Raw genomic sequence first — 14,516 nt, forward strand, 5'->3', positions numbered from 1 at the left:
AGCCAAGTCACATGCGCGCGCGTCATCGTGCAAACAAAGCAAACTCAACCCCATCCCGAGTTGATTTGGCCCGCTGGCCGGCCCGCTTGTCGTTCTCACACGACAGCAATCAGGTGTGTCTGCTGATCTGATTCCTACCATCTCGCGTCAAACCAAACCACGATCCTAATCTCCGCACCTCGATGCCAGCTTACGTCGCCGAGACGGATCAAACTGCACTCCACTCTCTCCTCTTGTCGGGTCAAACCATGCTTTGCCCTCTCCATCGAATCGCAAATGCTGCTCTCTTGCGCTCAAACCAAAACATGTCGCTGCTTCGGTGTCAAACCAAACCTCGTGGGCGCTTGCATACAAAAGAGATTCGGTGTCGCGCTCGCCCTGTAGACGCATCGAGTCGTTTTCCACTCGCAGTCCAAGTTGCATGAACTCAGTTGCTGTCTCCATCTCAACATTTGATCCAAAGACTTACCATCTGTGCATTGACAGCTCATACGACCGATCCCTCCCAGCCCTGTTTGGCTCCTACCGTCTGGCCCGTCTGATCTCGGGGGATACGAACCACGATGCGGGCAAACGTCGACGCGCCATACTACCAGATGCGCCCCGGCCAGTTCGTCACCACGCCCAACAGTACAAACGGTGCACCGCCCCCATTCGTGTCCGACGACGATGAATATGACTTGTCTGCTCCCGCTCCCCTCGCATCGCCGCCCCAACATCATCTCAACCCACACCTGTTCGCCGAACACACTGCCCGTCAGACGTCAGACGATCACGCACTGGAGGAGAACCATAACCTCGTTGAGTTGCTGGAGGCTGCGACAGCTGCAGGTCAGGTGGCATATGCGATGGATACTGGAGATACTGGGACGGTGACCATCCCACTACAGGATAGAGGCAAGAGAAGAAGAGGTACCAGCTCCCCGGCCGAGGACGCATCGCATCATGCCGATAGGCCTGTCAACTCTAAGCGACGTAAAACTGGCGGATCTACCGATCCTCGGCTTCAGGACCATGGCCATAATATGCATGGGGTCTCTGTCGACGACACTGTACCGCCTTCCAGTGAGTCTCTATTGAACGATGCCCGTGCTGCAGGTGTACACTCAGCCGCCGCTCTCTTCCGCCGCTCCTCCGAAAGGACGTCTCGCAAGTACACACGACCGCCAATGTCGAAGCTGTTCATGTCCCTCCAGCTAAGCCCAGAGAACTTCCTTCAACTACAAGCTTTAGCAAAAGGCTACATGCTCGACACATCACATCCTGAGAGGCAGAGCTGCGTTGGAAACCGCGGCAAAGGTGATACCGACATGGTCAAGTTGCGGCTCTTCAACTGCGTCCGGGACTTCCTGAACGAAGGCGTTGGCGAGCAGTTCTTTGGCGAAGATGTGGAGAAGCCGGGTGAGAAGGACGCGATTGAAGCTGCACGCGCACTAGGAGAAGACAATACTCCTGATGCTGGAGAAAGACTGACATGGCCGAAGGACGGGAACAAGATCATTAGCCTCGTTACTCCGTTGATGCGACGAATGGTCACGAACGAGCGGCAGCGACAGTATGCGATCGAGACTAGGAAGGGCGGCGCGAAGAAGAAAGACAAAGAAGGCAGTGCCGAAGCTGTGCTCCAGCAAGGCGATGATGATGCAGGACGTGGGGTCGAGCAGCGTCCACAGCCGGTCTTCGATCACAGTTTGGAACAACATCCGACGCCGTCACAGCCCACAGCTTCATCGACACAACTCACGACCGTGACGCCGCAGCTTTCCTTCGGAGGTAAGGATGTGAAGTCGGATTCTAGAGAAGCGGTAGAGTCCAACGCAACCACACAGCCGAGTTTGAAGGTAGGGTCGATTCCTTCGTGCTCTTAGTATGATTGACGCTGCTAACCCATCAAACAGTTACCCACGACCAGCCCTACCGAACCCAATCTCTCCCACATCAACATCTTCCTCGTACTCGCCTCATCGAGCGGCAGACCTGGCATCAAGCTCGACGAGAAGCGCATCACAGCCGAACCACAAACACACCTGGCATGGTATGACTACAACGACTTCATGAGAGATGTCATCCTCCTCCTCAAGGCCGCCAAGGACAGATACCCCGAACTCAGCGTTGGTGTCGGATTTCGAGACGTTGAACCCGGCACAGATAATCTTCGTGGGCTCGCTGCTGCCGCAAACGCACTGCAAACGGAGCATGCTCTCCACGGGACATCGTCTCCATTCAACGGTCTACCTCAATCATCCGAAGATGATAACGCTTCTATCCTTCCCACACCCACTTCGGCAGCGAGCGCTCACCCCGTCTTCCCTGTCGACAGTCATGCGGAGACCAGGTCTCTTCCCCGTTACGCTATCAAATCTATCGGTCCGCAGGGGTGGCGTGATATTCGCAATGCGGATGATTGGTATAGTGTGCTGAGGGAGAAGGCGTTTGCTGTTTGGGCTGATGGCGTGTGTAATGTGCTTGTCGAGCTTGTGGACTTTGCTGGGGTGGTGGGGTAGATTGGGATGTGGAACTGGGTGTTGTGGAGTATGTGTTCTGTGGAAAGTTTCTATTGCCTTGTCTCGTTGCTATGGAGTACCATGACATGATCTGATAACCACCTCTACAAGCAGCTTCATCTGTAACATGTCATCCGTCAATCTCATTGTCATGTTCTCCCCGCACTCAATTATAGAGCCTCTTCTTGCCCTTCTTCGCCTTTTCAAGCACCTTCTCCGACGAATCCTCGCGAATGATAGGGCACCCATGACACCACCTATGCCTACACATTTGGTTCGGGCATCTACCAGCTCGGTCCGGGTTGTGCGCAGTTCGCTTAATCTCAGTGCCTGTCATCTCGGGGTCATCCTCGTCATCCTCACCATCCTCGTCGGGGTTGTCGCTCTCGCTGGACCCATCAGACTCCTCGTTCTCGTCCTCGTAGTCTTCCTCGTAGTTTCCAAAATACACCTCGCATAAATCCTGGATAAGGTCCCAAAGATCATCATAGTACAGCACGTAGACAGGGGCGTAGTATTGGTCGGACTCGTCGGCGTCATCCTTGCCTGACTCCTCGTCAGACACATCAGCGTCATCCTCGCATGACTCCTCGTCGGACGTCTCTGACTTAGAGTCGGCCACATCCCCGCCGCTACCACATTGACAGCATCGGTACTTCTTGCTGAAGAAGGGCCTCATACGCATGGGTGGAGTGTTCTTATAGTGGCGCACATAACCTCGTGGAACTGCGGGTCTATCCCTCCGTCGGTACTCTTGTCGCGGACCTCCAAGGCGGTAATTTGGGTAGCGTGCCGGTCTACCGCCACGAGTGATGCCGTAGTATGGTAGGTTGGAGTAGTCGTGGTTGTGGGTAGCATCAGGGTGGGTGGAGAAGGGGTCTTCGTTTCTGGCAGGCCGCCTCTGGGTTGGGGTGGGTGGATTGGGTGGAGGCATCACAACCGAAGGGAATCGATTGTGGTGATGGTATTTGGCGAGCAGGTAGCCGGGGCTTTCTTATAGATGTGGACTGACGGGAGATGGTATGAGCCTGATGATGATAGTCAGAAGAACGAGATATATATGAGCGTGATGTGAATCTTGTGATAAAGCATGAAGGCATGACTCTGTTTGCTTGGAGTTGTGAGACGGTTCAGGTGGTGTCTGGTGTTTCTGACGTTATTCTATCATTTTCGCATGTTTGAAGTAATGATGTTTAGGCTGCATGGAAGGAAGTGGTAGTAGCGACAAGGTGAGTACTGTCTTCTGGGAATGAGACATATGAATCATCATCGAGTCTCGGCTGTGTCGAAAAGCGCATTCTCTTGACTACTGTGTATATGGCATTGCGCTGCATCGCGCCACGCTCGCTCTTCAGACGGTCTACCAGTGTCTGGCAGCTGCATTAGCATGTGTTCAGGTTGATCAAAGGGCACTCTTGCCAATCATCAGTTCTCTAACTACCGGGCGAGACCGTAAGAGTGACGACAGACCCTAATACCTCACTCCCACGCACGTCCCTTCCATCTCATGTCCCCCCGTGCCCAAAACTGCGATAAGGTGTGTATCCCATACCAGGCGACGTGCGCTGTCCGTGATAGGCAGGCGTACACGCCAAGCCATGGATTGTAGCGAACGTCGTTCGCCCAATTTTACCCCTCCTTGTCAGGCACACAATAAGCTTTCGGAACATGGTAGCGCGCGCACCTGCACCCTTTTCAACGTCGCCGGTTACGTCAAGCGTGCCCCGGTGTTCTGGACTGCGGAGCGCGAGATGTGGGGACATGGCCTGAGGTTTGGTGTTGGGCATGGCGGCGTGGTTCTGGTAATGAGTCTGGTCTGGGAGACGCGATGGCATCGGGGGTTGGTCTGCGCTGAAATCAGATCTCGAGCGCACCGATGCTACCCGCATTCATGGCACACATGACGTCGCCTTATTCCGGTTCGCTCCTCTCCTTTCGTCACTCTTGTTCATTGACGGCTTCTCAGAAGGGCGGTACTGCACTGCGATCCCGTTAAGCCTCGTTAATCCTCGCTGCGAATTCGCTGGGATTAGCACTATGCGAGACACCCGTACCATGCCAGCCGGTACCAATCATTTCCTTGCATGGATATACAACGGCCTCTACAGTCTCGCTGTCATGTCACCGATCTTGGCAGGGTTGCACGAACCGTAGAAACGGGATGCTCATGATCCCATGGAAGCTCCTACAATGCTCGAGTGATCGGCGGGAGAAGTCTCTATCTGTGGTACCAAGGCTACTGATTCGGGGGTGACATCTGCCGTATAGCACATCTGCGACTTCAGCTCTTAACGACATGTCACGCGCGAATCTGCGTAGCAGGAAGCTAGAAAAGCTATTGAAGGCACTCTGAGAGAGCGAGTGTCGGATCTTGCGGTATGGTTACACATGTTCTCCTCCTCCGTCTATCTAGACATACGCTCATTGACGACATTGTGCCCAATTCTCACCTCTCTCTACAATGCGAATAGCGACGATCTCCCTGTCCGTTCCAAACGAGAAGTGCCGTGCCTCTCGGAGGTTTACGCGGGAGACAATTGCCGAAATCTGGAATTGATTGCGATGGTGTAGCACTGTAGCTAGGTCTTCAACATTAACGCGGGGATTTCTCAAGGTCATAGCCGTTATTGGTCACATACAGAGATCTTTAATCAACGGATAAAGCATATCCACACCAGACACCATCGATGCCATGGAGCAGGGTTGACAACAAGATACCAAGACTCGAAGCTATTGACAATCCTTCAGCTTAAGATCTTGGGCGGTCCTTCACGCATCTTCCAGCAAAAACACCCCTACAAGAACCATACAAAGATACACGACAATGAAGTGGTACCAGATCGCTGCTCTCGCAGTGCCTGCTCAGGCCGCACTACGCTTCGGATGCTCAACCTTGAGCATCCAACGACTTGACCCGCTCGTTGAGCCAGGCAAACTTCCTTCAGCTCATGTTCATCAAATTGTTGGTGGCAATGCATTCAATGCGACTATGCAGGAAGACCCATCTACCTTGGCTACCTGCACAACGTGCACGTTCTCAGAGGACTTCAGGTTCGGCAGCCTGTTTACGTCTTCCAATTGAAGCTGATAGATATAGCAATTACTGGACCGCCGCGATGTTCTTCAAACACACCAACGGCTCGTACAAGCGAGTGCCTATCATGCAGAACAGCGCTTTGCCGAACGGTATCAACGGTGGCATGAGTGAGTTCTAACTTACTACACGCAGGTGAGACATACACTGACTGGTTGTCTACCTCTTCGCAGCCATCTACTACACACAGCAAGACTTCAATGGGAATGGTAACCAGAAGATTACTGCTTTTCCCAAGGTTAGTCACACTGCGGCACATGTAACACACTACTAACCCACTCAGGGCTTCCGAATGACTGTAGGTTCGCCTACAACCAACACGGTAGAAGACGCGAAGAAACACCCAGGTCTTCGCTTCGTGTGTCTGCAAGACAAGAACACCCGCTTCCCCGAGAGCCCAGACTTCCCACCCAAGGCCTGCAAAGGTGGCATCATGACTGTGCACCACTTCCCCTCGTAAGTGTCTGCCTCGTGAACAATTCAGGTGAGAGGGTACTGACATATGCATCAGTTGCTGGGACGGCAAGAACGTCGACTCGCCCAACCACCAAGATCACATGTACAATACAGCCAAGGAAGCCTTCGCTGTCGCTGGCGCATGTCCGTCTTCGCACCCGGTGCGCATGCCACAAGTTGCCTATGAGACACTCTGGGATACTACTCAGTTCAGCAACATGTGGCCCAAGGATGGCTCCAACCCTTTCTTCCTTTCTTACAACGACAACAAGGGCTATGGTACCCATGCGGACTACCTCTTTGGCTGGAAAGACGACAGTCTACAGAAGGCGATGGACAACAACTGCATGTTCCAAGCTTGCGAGAATGGAAGACCTTTGAAGGTATGTGATGCAGTGTGGGTTCATGAAGCATGGTGTTGCTGCTAACAAGGAGTTGTAGAGTCAGAATGTTCAGGCCATGAACCAATGCCAAGTCAAGAGCGCTATCAAGGAGAATATCGATGGCTGTAAGTTGTTCTTTCAGTCACACTGTGACGTTTCCATACTGACAACCCTTATCAGGGCTTGACCATATGCCCGGTATGGCGATGTAGGTGAGCGGTAAGGAGAAGCACGAGTCAAGGCTCGTACTTTCGGCGATACCAAATTGTGATCTACTTCATCTGCGGACTTCGTATCTACACAAATTCAGTCGTTTCTGAGTCGCGTTTTTCCGTCACTTTTGCCATATCCTCGGAGATGTTTTGTCTCTAGAGACGGTGTTGATGAAGACTGTCCCGCATCGCAGTCTAGACTCTTCGGCAAGCGAACCCGCAAGCCATCGTACATGCTTTTTCTCCCATCCAGACCCTCAAACGCCACATTCCAGCGCATCAAAACATACATACCATGCAGTGTTCGCGTCCTCCATCGTGAGCCTCAGATGTAACACAGCTTACGCACTAGATCATGCGCGCAACACCGTGCAGTGAGATGCATAGCTCAGCGGTTTCACCACCAGGATGGTGCTCCGATGCAGCCCGACCTTCGCGCTGGCTCCACCGCGATGCCATGTGCCAGGAACCCGCAATTGTCAGACAGCGGCGGGCCGTGCGTCTACGGAAACCACGTTGCGACCACGTGGTGAGCATGCATTTTCATGCAGGCGCTCGGACGTTGGATGAAAGGTTCTGTCGTGCTGCCGCTTTGGGGAGCATGTGGGGTTGGGCAGGCGATTGCGCATGTGAGGATGTGGTTGGAAGGCGTATGGGTTGGCGGGCAATGGGGGACGGGGTTGAAGCTTGGGGTCGCTGTGGCTACTGGTGGGTGGGCAAACCTTATCGGCGACGCATCTGCAAGATCATTTTGACGTGCATCTCCTCACATGCGCTCGCCAAATGTCAGATGCGGTGGTCGAGATTAACTGGAATGGAAAGGGGGCGGCACTCTGTGCCTTGACGTTTAGCTGCTCATTGCCAGACTGCAGCGTCCTCCGGTGCCCAAACGCCTGGGCGAGCTGATTAACTAGTGCGAGGGATCAGCTGCAGTCACTTCAAAGAAGCCGAGACGCTGCATTGATTAACCTAAGGACTTCGGGCTGACGGGTGACGGGGCATGCGATACTGTCGATATTCACTGCTCCCGTTTCGCGAGGAATGGATGTCTCATAGATAATGCAAGGAGTTCTTCGGTCAGGGAACAAGTGCATGGCTCATGCCATGACCAAACCAGGAGCGGCAATGCGCGGGCACCGGTGGAGACGAAGCTAAACCTAAGCAACACGGGGCCCTGTAGCGGCCAACGTGGGTTCTGGGTTCCCGCAGAAAAACGTGGCATAGGCGATGCAAGCGTGGGCGGTGGTCAAGGGGATTGGTCGGGTGTCGCGGTCGGCGTGAATGGCTTGAGTGGAGGCTGACTGCATGCAACTCACTCAGCACTTTATCGAAATGCAAGTATCCCTAGATGCAGTATCCTTACGTGCGGCCGTTTCAGAGCCGTCTGGTGGTTGCCATGATGCCGGTGGTGGTAGTGGTAGAGGGGTCGCTCTTTCCTTGCTTACAGCCGCCGCTGCCTACATAACCGCGTCGTGTTCGTCGGCGAGACTCTGCTACGCGTCTTGACCACGCACATGCCGCTGCTTGTCTGCAAGGCTGACGTCTTAGAATCCTACCAAACATCACCGCCGCCCGTTGCGACTCGCTAACCGTGGTGCCCCTGCGCGTGCATCTTGCTACTCACGACGCCCCTTGCCGATCTGGGCCCTTTGAAACGCGCAGGAGTAAGGCAGGCTGAGCACAGGACTTCTACCGACTACAACACCCATCTCCTCGCTTTTCTCTACAGAACCAGCACGGACACCGGCCTCTGACTGCTCTGCTTGCGTGCGCCCTTTCTTATACCCTTCAATCGCCGTCGTACGATTGCAGTTCCGGCGACCTAGCAAGCAGCACGCTATCCCCGCCCACCTACTAACCACCGGACTCGCCGTGGCGCGCATCATGACAAACTCTCTTGAGTCCTCGCGGCCCATGCTTGCCAACGTAAGTCATTCTCCCGTATCCACTGCCCGTTTCAGACGTCCCCTGCGTGTGGTCGATGCTCGCCGAGGAGCACCTGCACTGCGTGCTTGACATTCACTCCTTTGCGCCTTCCCTTCCCTTCACCCTCACCACACAAACACCTGCCTTTGCGCTCCAACACGCCCGCACCAACACAAACACGCACACTACCACACGGCGACCATGTCGGAACAAGCACAGTCTAACGAGAAGAAGTCGGCCGCCAACCGCGCATCCACCCGCATGTCCACCTACAGCGCCACACCCACCCTCACACCCTCCATCGCGCCCTCGCACCTCTCGCAAGCCTCGTCAACAGCCGGCGACCCCAAGTCACACGACATCAAGACATGGAACGCAGGATTTGACCGCCTCGAAGACAAGCGCCTGGTCCAACAACGGTACGCCCTCAACGAGCGCAAGACAGACGACATGAGCAAGCTGGCGCTGGGAGCAAAGCTGGACCGCGCACTCGCACGTCGCATGTCAGGTCAAGACGCCGTCTTCCGGCCAAAGGGCGCAGAGAAGAAGGAGATTCAGACATAAGCCATGAGGATTGTCGCGAATACCACTTTTCATCTTTTTTCGTTCAGGGAAGCCGCGATTCGACAGCTGCTCGCAGCCACAGCCGGCCATGCACACGGTCACATTCCTTATGGGGCACGGATTTGGGGGGGTTTAGCATGCGAGATATCCGTTCTCGCGCGGTAGGGAGCACACGCAGGTACAATCGAGGGGCCAGGCGGCGTGTTGCTAGGCCTGGGCGACAGCCGGATCCGCAGCAGGACACAAGGGCTGCGAGTGCTGCTAAGGAGGACCATTCATCACTCTCCGAGACATGACGGCTTCGGATTGAGAGCTTTCTTCGACACTACTATACCAAGGCGTTACATTTCCTACTACTAATTCCATTTTCCACCGTTCCAATGCTGCATGTTGTACTCTTCACGGGCTTTTTCTACGTCTCCTAGCGCCTGCCTCCTTTGAGATTTATCTACTGAAATGCGAATGACTGCGAAACTCACCTCTTCCTATCATTATCTTTGCACGTGAAAATCGCCTGTACAGTCTGAATCGCGAAACGCGCGTCTCGCAATCAATCCCACGCCAACCCGTCCCGCACCACACATAATCATCATCATCATCATCATCATGCCAGCCTGCCGCGAATTAATCATTAAATCACCTGCACGCGGCACGTCAAACGTCACTTGTCAACCCACGCGGCTCCGCACACGCTGCATGCGTGTTGATCCCTCTTGCACGGCTTTGTTTGTTTGGTGCCGTGCTGATCACCATAACCTGCATTACTGTTTCCGCGCCTTGCTGGCGTCATTGTGGAGAAGGAGGATGGGTAAGGGGTTTTGCTGGTCCGCTGGTTTGCTGGGCGGAGGACCCCCCTAAGATCGGCGCTCGGAAGGGCTGTTTTTGGGTTGGTGGGTTTGGTGGGTTTTGGACGGATTGGATGGACCCCGAGTGGCGGAGTTGGGTCCGCGTTTGACAGACTTGACAGGAGGGAGGGAGGGTAAGCCGTTGGTGCTATTGGATGGGTAGAGTTATCGATGTGATGGAGTAGTTTATTGTGTGTGAAGTTTTTTTCTTTGCTTCGTTGTTATATGGGCTAAGGAAGGTTTTCGCGGAGGGAACGGAGTTGGTGTTTTTCGATAGATGCATTCGCTTTCGTGAACTTTGTTGTTCGCTATGTGTACTATTGGCTGCGTCTGCTTGTTACTTTCAGATACGCGTACGGGTTTCGCATGATGGTGATCCATTATGGACTATTGGGCGTATCTAGGCACGTTGGGAGCGCGTTGCTCCGTTTTCCATTTGAATCTGATGCTATGCTCCGAGCAGCTATAGCATGGTGTGTTGAGTACCGTGAACGTGCTAAGTATAGATACTTGGATTGTCTTTCGTATTATAATTCTGTCGAGTTTCGCGTCGTATGACGTCCATCTAGACGTCGCACGACCCATCCCATCCTCTGTTTCCGCTCCCCCCCCCTCCTCTTTCGCAAGTCCAATCTTATCAGATCACCAGAATTTCCCAGTCTTCCTCCGCTCGTTGGCCAACTCCAATTGTTCTCTGATCCCCCTCAACTCTCCTCTGTGCCTTTCGTGCGTCTCCTCCAGTAACCTTGCATGCTCTTTCTTCAGCTCAACAAACTCTTCTTCTAGCTTTTCATGCCACGGGTAAAGTACGAAGATCTGGAAGCAGAGGGCTGACGAGCCGATGAGGAAGTTGGTGAGGGAGAAGGTGCGGGTTATCAACATTGTAGGGTTTCGTTGTGTTGGAAGCTTTAAAGGTTTGTCTGGAATGAGGAGTTGAGAAAGAGTCGAATGTGGTCTGGCTGTAGAAGTGCGGGTTCCCAGTGTGTGTAATCTGATAAGCAGGCGTTGTTTTGTAGTGAGCCTATTTCGCACACCTTGTTGCGAGTGCTTTTCTGTGCTTCGTGCGCGATCTTGGAGTCTCTGCGCGAGTAATCTCGGTTCTGTGCGGTGGAAGTATGAGTATTCTCCAACGGTGGTTTGCCAGGCTGTATCGCGATTTACCCGAATGGTAGATAAACTGCAAGGTCACAAAGCCGTGGAGAGTAGTGTTGCGCGATAGAAAAGGAGGAAGAAATGAACAACGAGACATGAACAACAGGATTACTGTAGAAGGAGTAAGACCGTCGCCTCCACATACAAGCAGTATTTCAAGCCCCGAAAGTCGCTCAACATCAGTCACATGCAACGGTCCCTTACACACCTATTGGATCTTGCTCTCAAAAGTGGCATGATGGTTGCTGTTTTGGGCCAAATGGGACTAAAGCCGAAAGAAAATCAGACCACCGCGCGAAACGAACGGCATGGCTATGCATCGGCGAACCGGTACATTATCGGCGATCGAGAGTAATTCTCTTTGTTTGAACCTGCAGCATAGAAGAGAAGGAAGGAGTTCATGTGTCACAAGAGATCCAGTTTGGTGGTGCGTCGTGGTGATGATGGTTGCGGAAGGCACGCGACACTTGAGCGTGGACTAGCGCCGCGCTAACCCGAATGCCAACGCGCGTTGAAAGTGGCAGGAGCTCTCCACTTCTTTGTTACATTGCAAGCTGAACGACTGCTCTTTCAATTCGAATGCATTCTTTTGATGGAAATATCCGATCACCTTCGGAATGCTGGCAGTCAAACAGCAGACTCTAATGACGTCCTCTTCAGCTACTTCAAGCATACGTCATCATGATACGAGTCCACGGGACCATCGGTAGTGCGGGTATAGCGCATCTATGTAAGCAGTGATACTTCAGCATCGATGCCTCATCTTCAAGAAATCTCACATACGAGAGACGCTGCAAAGTGAGAGCAAAAACACAAAATGACGACCCCCAACATCGAGCTCCTCACAGCGGCCACACCCAACGGCCAAAAGATATCCATTTTCCTGGAAGAACTCGGCATCCCCTACAAGACCACCGCCATCGACCTATCCAAAGATGAGCAGAAGTACGCCTCATTTCTCAAAGTCAACCCCAACGGTCGTATACCCGCGATTGTAGACCACAGCCGCGACTCATACCCCGTCTTTGAGTCTGGAGCCATCTTTCTGTATCTCGCCGAACACTATGACAAAGACTTCAAGTTCAGCTTCCAGGATAGCGACGAGCGGATGGATATGATACAGTGGCTCTTCTTCCAGAACGCCGGCGTGGGCCCAATGCAAGGACAAGCGAACCATTTCGTGCGCTACGCACCCGAGAAGATTGACTATGGCACGAAGAGATACAAGAATGAGACAAAACGGCTTTACTCGGTCCTAGAAGCGCGACTCCAGGATAGAGACTATCTCGCAGGCAAAGGCCGCGGCAAGTACAGTATTGCGGATATCACGACCTTTACATGGGTTCGGTGGGCACCATGGGCGGGGATTGAGATGACCAAGTTTCCGAAGCTAAAGAAGTGGTGTGAGGAGATTGAGGAGAGAGATGCGGTCAGGAGAGGGCTTTTGGTGCCGTCCGGCGAAGATCAGATTGAGAAGTTGAGGAGGAATCCTGATGTGCAGGACCCGTTTAAAGCGTGGGTGAGGAAGGGCCAGAAAGAGATCGCGGATACGCATGGGAACTAGTAAGCCCCTAGTGCAAAACGTTGCTGAAGATAGTACCCAGGCAAGTATACACTGCCTCAGAAGCTATCTAGTTGTTAACAATCAATAGTATGTATGTAGCAACGTGCAATCCGAGCCCTAGCCACCCATAGTGCCCCTACGGCATGAACCTACGTATGATCCTCAGCATACTCCCATTCTCATGAACGAGAACGAAAGAACCTTCCTCACGGTTGCAGGAAATGTCATGAAGGAAGGCAGGACAGAGTTCCCGAACTGTCAAGGTTCCGTCCTTCAGAAATTGAAAGATGGTACCGTTTTTGAGATTGGGATCTAAAGGGCACACCGAGGTGTCCTCCTTTATGATCATCTTATGACCACGATCGATGGGTCCAATACGAGTTCGATACGGCTCTACATCGGTGGGCCGGAAATACTGTATTTCCAATAAGTCATGTTCGCCGAATCCCTCGGTAACACCCATAAGATGACCGTAAGGAAAATTCAATTCGAGTGGGCGTTGGCTGGCGAAGAAGGTGGGTGAGGCCCATTGGGTGATTCCTCGGTGCAGCATCTTACGGAAACGGACCAGCTGGAGCCAGCGGGGTATGTTTGTTCCTCGATACCACACGTCCTCGTCGGGGCGTCTGCGTGCTGTTAATAAAGAAGTAAGGACATGGTAGGCAATGAGCGAACGAGTTTTGCGCTGCAAATCCTCGACGTGTTGGGGGAAAGCAGACTGGTCGTAGTACGTGAGCGCGGCGCGGATACACTGCATTACAATTTCGCCCTGTTGGTGATCCAGTAGCTCCGTACCCTCTAGACACAACTCTTCGATGTCAGGTTCGTGCGCAAAGAGCGCAGTAATAGCTGCGCGGCCTTCGTCTGTGAGGCGTGTAATCGTACGAGACGGTGGCTCGCCATAACCAAAAAGATCAGTAAAAGCTGCGCGACCCACATCCACGATCGAAAGTGGTTTCCTATAGCCTTTTGTCTGCTCGATAATCTGAGATGCACTGCGGTGGTACCATTCGTCCAAGAAACGGGGAAGAGCAGACCAGAAACCGTCTCTCTGCAAGGCGTCCTCAATAGTCGGGCCGGAAGGATACAGCAGCTGTGGATCTTCCGTTTTGTCGTCGTTGTATTCAATCTGGATATGAAATGCCACAAGGTTGTCATATAGTTGGGTAGTCTGCTGGTAGGTACTGTTCGGGTTACTCGGGGGCTTCGCAAGCGGTTTGGGGATCTTCCCGAAGAGCTCGCGACGGCAAAATGGACACAGATTGCTGACTTCCTCTCCGTATTCCGTTGCAAAGGTTATGAGAAGACAGTCTTTGTGAAGAGGATGCCGAGAGCAGTGAGGGCTTGGCTCGACAACTTCCTGGGCCGGATAGTCCCACTCACCACGACATATAGCACACGTTGGCTCGTCCGCTGGAGGGGCGACTGAGCGTAGGTTGGCGATATATTCTTGTTTTGGCGGGAGCCATTCGAGCTCAGCAACGGTTTCGTCGCCGTACTCTGTAGGCATCCTGGTCTGGCGACGCGCGATCGAGAAAGTGGTGTGGTGGGTGAAAAGGAGGTGAACAGTCACTTAACTGTCCAGAGTAGGAGCTTGTGTGCCAACAATGCGCAATGGCTATGTTGTGAAAGTACAAGGATTGAGATGTAGAAACGTGTCCTGCCGACTACATTAGTGTACAAGATAAAAGATGGACAAAATCCTGAGGTAATGTGGACTTTCAGGACATAGATATTCAGTTCTTTTCCTGTATGAGATGCTCCATCAATGGAGTCGCCAAAGCATCTAATCTGAACTCACCATGAAAAGCCCATA

At 53.0% G+C, this 14,516-nt stretch overlaps 7 protein-coding genes across 7 annotated transcripts; 4 read left to right on the forward strand and 3 right to left on the reverse strand.

The window, feature by feature from the left end:
* Positions 1-563: 563 nt before the first annotated feature.
* On the forward strand, positions 564-2,504 carry J4E85_001909 (uncharacterized protein; the record flags this gene model as incomplete). Its single annotated transcript, XM_051466193.1, has 2 exons — positions 564-1,841; positions 1,899-2,504. 2 exons carry the CDS (start codon positions 564-566, stop codon positions 2,502-2,504), a joined length of 1,884 nt encoding a protein of 627 aa, XP_051330750.1.
* Positions 2,505-2,670: 166 nt separating this feature from the next.
* Positions 2,671-3,189, reverse strand: J4E85_001910 (uncharacterized protein; the record flags this gene model as incomplete). Its single annotated transcript, XM_051466194.1, has 1 exon — positions 2,671-3,189. The coding sequence occupies one exon, from the start codon at positions 3,187-3,189 to the stop codon at positions 2,671-2,673; it is 519 nt and encodes a 172-aa protein (XP_051330751.1).
* Positions 3,190-5,620: 2,431 nt separating this feature from the next.
* J4E85_001911 (uncharacterized protein) lies at positions 5,621-6,649 on the forward strand (the record flags this gene model as incomplete). The annotated part of the gene is made up of 6 exons (XM_051466195.1): positions 5,621-5,708; positions 5,772-5,836; positions 5,882-6,054; positions 6,110-6,437; positions 6,496-6,562; positions 6,618-6,649. 6 exons carry the CDS (start codon positions 5,621-5,623, stop codon positions 6,647-6,649), a joined length of 753 nt encoding a protein of 250 aa, XP_051330752.1.
* A 1,884-nt stretch (positions 6,650-8,533) lies between these two features.
* Positions 8,534-9,139, forward strand: J4E85_001912 (uncharacterized protein; the record flags this gene model as incomplete). Its single annotated transcript, XM_051466196.1, has 2 exons — positions 8,534-8,575; positions 8,795-9,139. The coding sequence occupies 2 exons, from the start codon at positions 8,534-8,536 to the stop codon at positions 9,137-9,139; spliced, it is 387 nt and encodes a 128-aa protein (XP_051330753.1).
* A 1,487-nt stretch (positions 9,140-10,626) lies between these two features.
* Positions 10,627-10,866, reverse strand: J4E85_001913 (uncharacterized protein; the record flags this gene model as incomplete). The annotated part of the gene is made up of 1 exon (XM_051466197.1): positions 10,627-10,866. One exon carries the CDS (start codon positions 10,864-10,866, stop codon positions 10,627-10,629), a length of 240 nt encoding a protein of 79 aa, XP_051330754.1.
* Positions 10,867-11,953: 1,087 nt separating this feature from the next.
* J4E85_001914 (uncharacterized protein) lies at positions 11,954-12,700 on the forward strand (the record flags this gene model as incomplete). The annotated part of the gene is made up of 1 exon (XM_051466198.1): positions 11,954-12,700. The coding sequence occupies one exon, from the start codon at positions 11,954-11,956 to the stop codon at positions 12,698-12,700; it is 747 nt and encodes a 248-aa protein (XP_051330755.1).
* Positions 12,701-12,836: 136 nt separating this feature from the next.
* Positions 12,837-14,210, reverse strand: J4E85_001915 (uncharacterized protein; the record flags this gene model as incomplete). The annotated part of the gene is made up of 1 exon (XM_051466199.1): positions 12,837-14,210. The coding sequence occupies one exon, from the start codon at positions 14,208-14,210 to the stop codon at positions 12,837-12,839; it is 1,374 nt and encodes a 457-aa protein (XP_051330756.1).
* Positions 14,211-14,516: the final 306 nt, after the last annotated feature.

Source organism: Alternaria conjuncta (genome assembly GCF_024043145.1).
Source record: "Alternaria conjuncta strain BMP 0040 chromosome Unknown scaffold_2, whole genome shotgun sequence".
NCBI lineage: Eukaryota > Fungi > Ascomycota > Dothideomycetes > Pleosporales > Pleosporaceae > Alternaria > Alternaria conjuncta.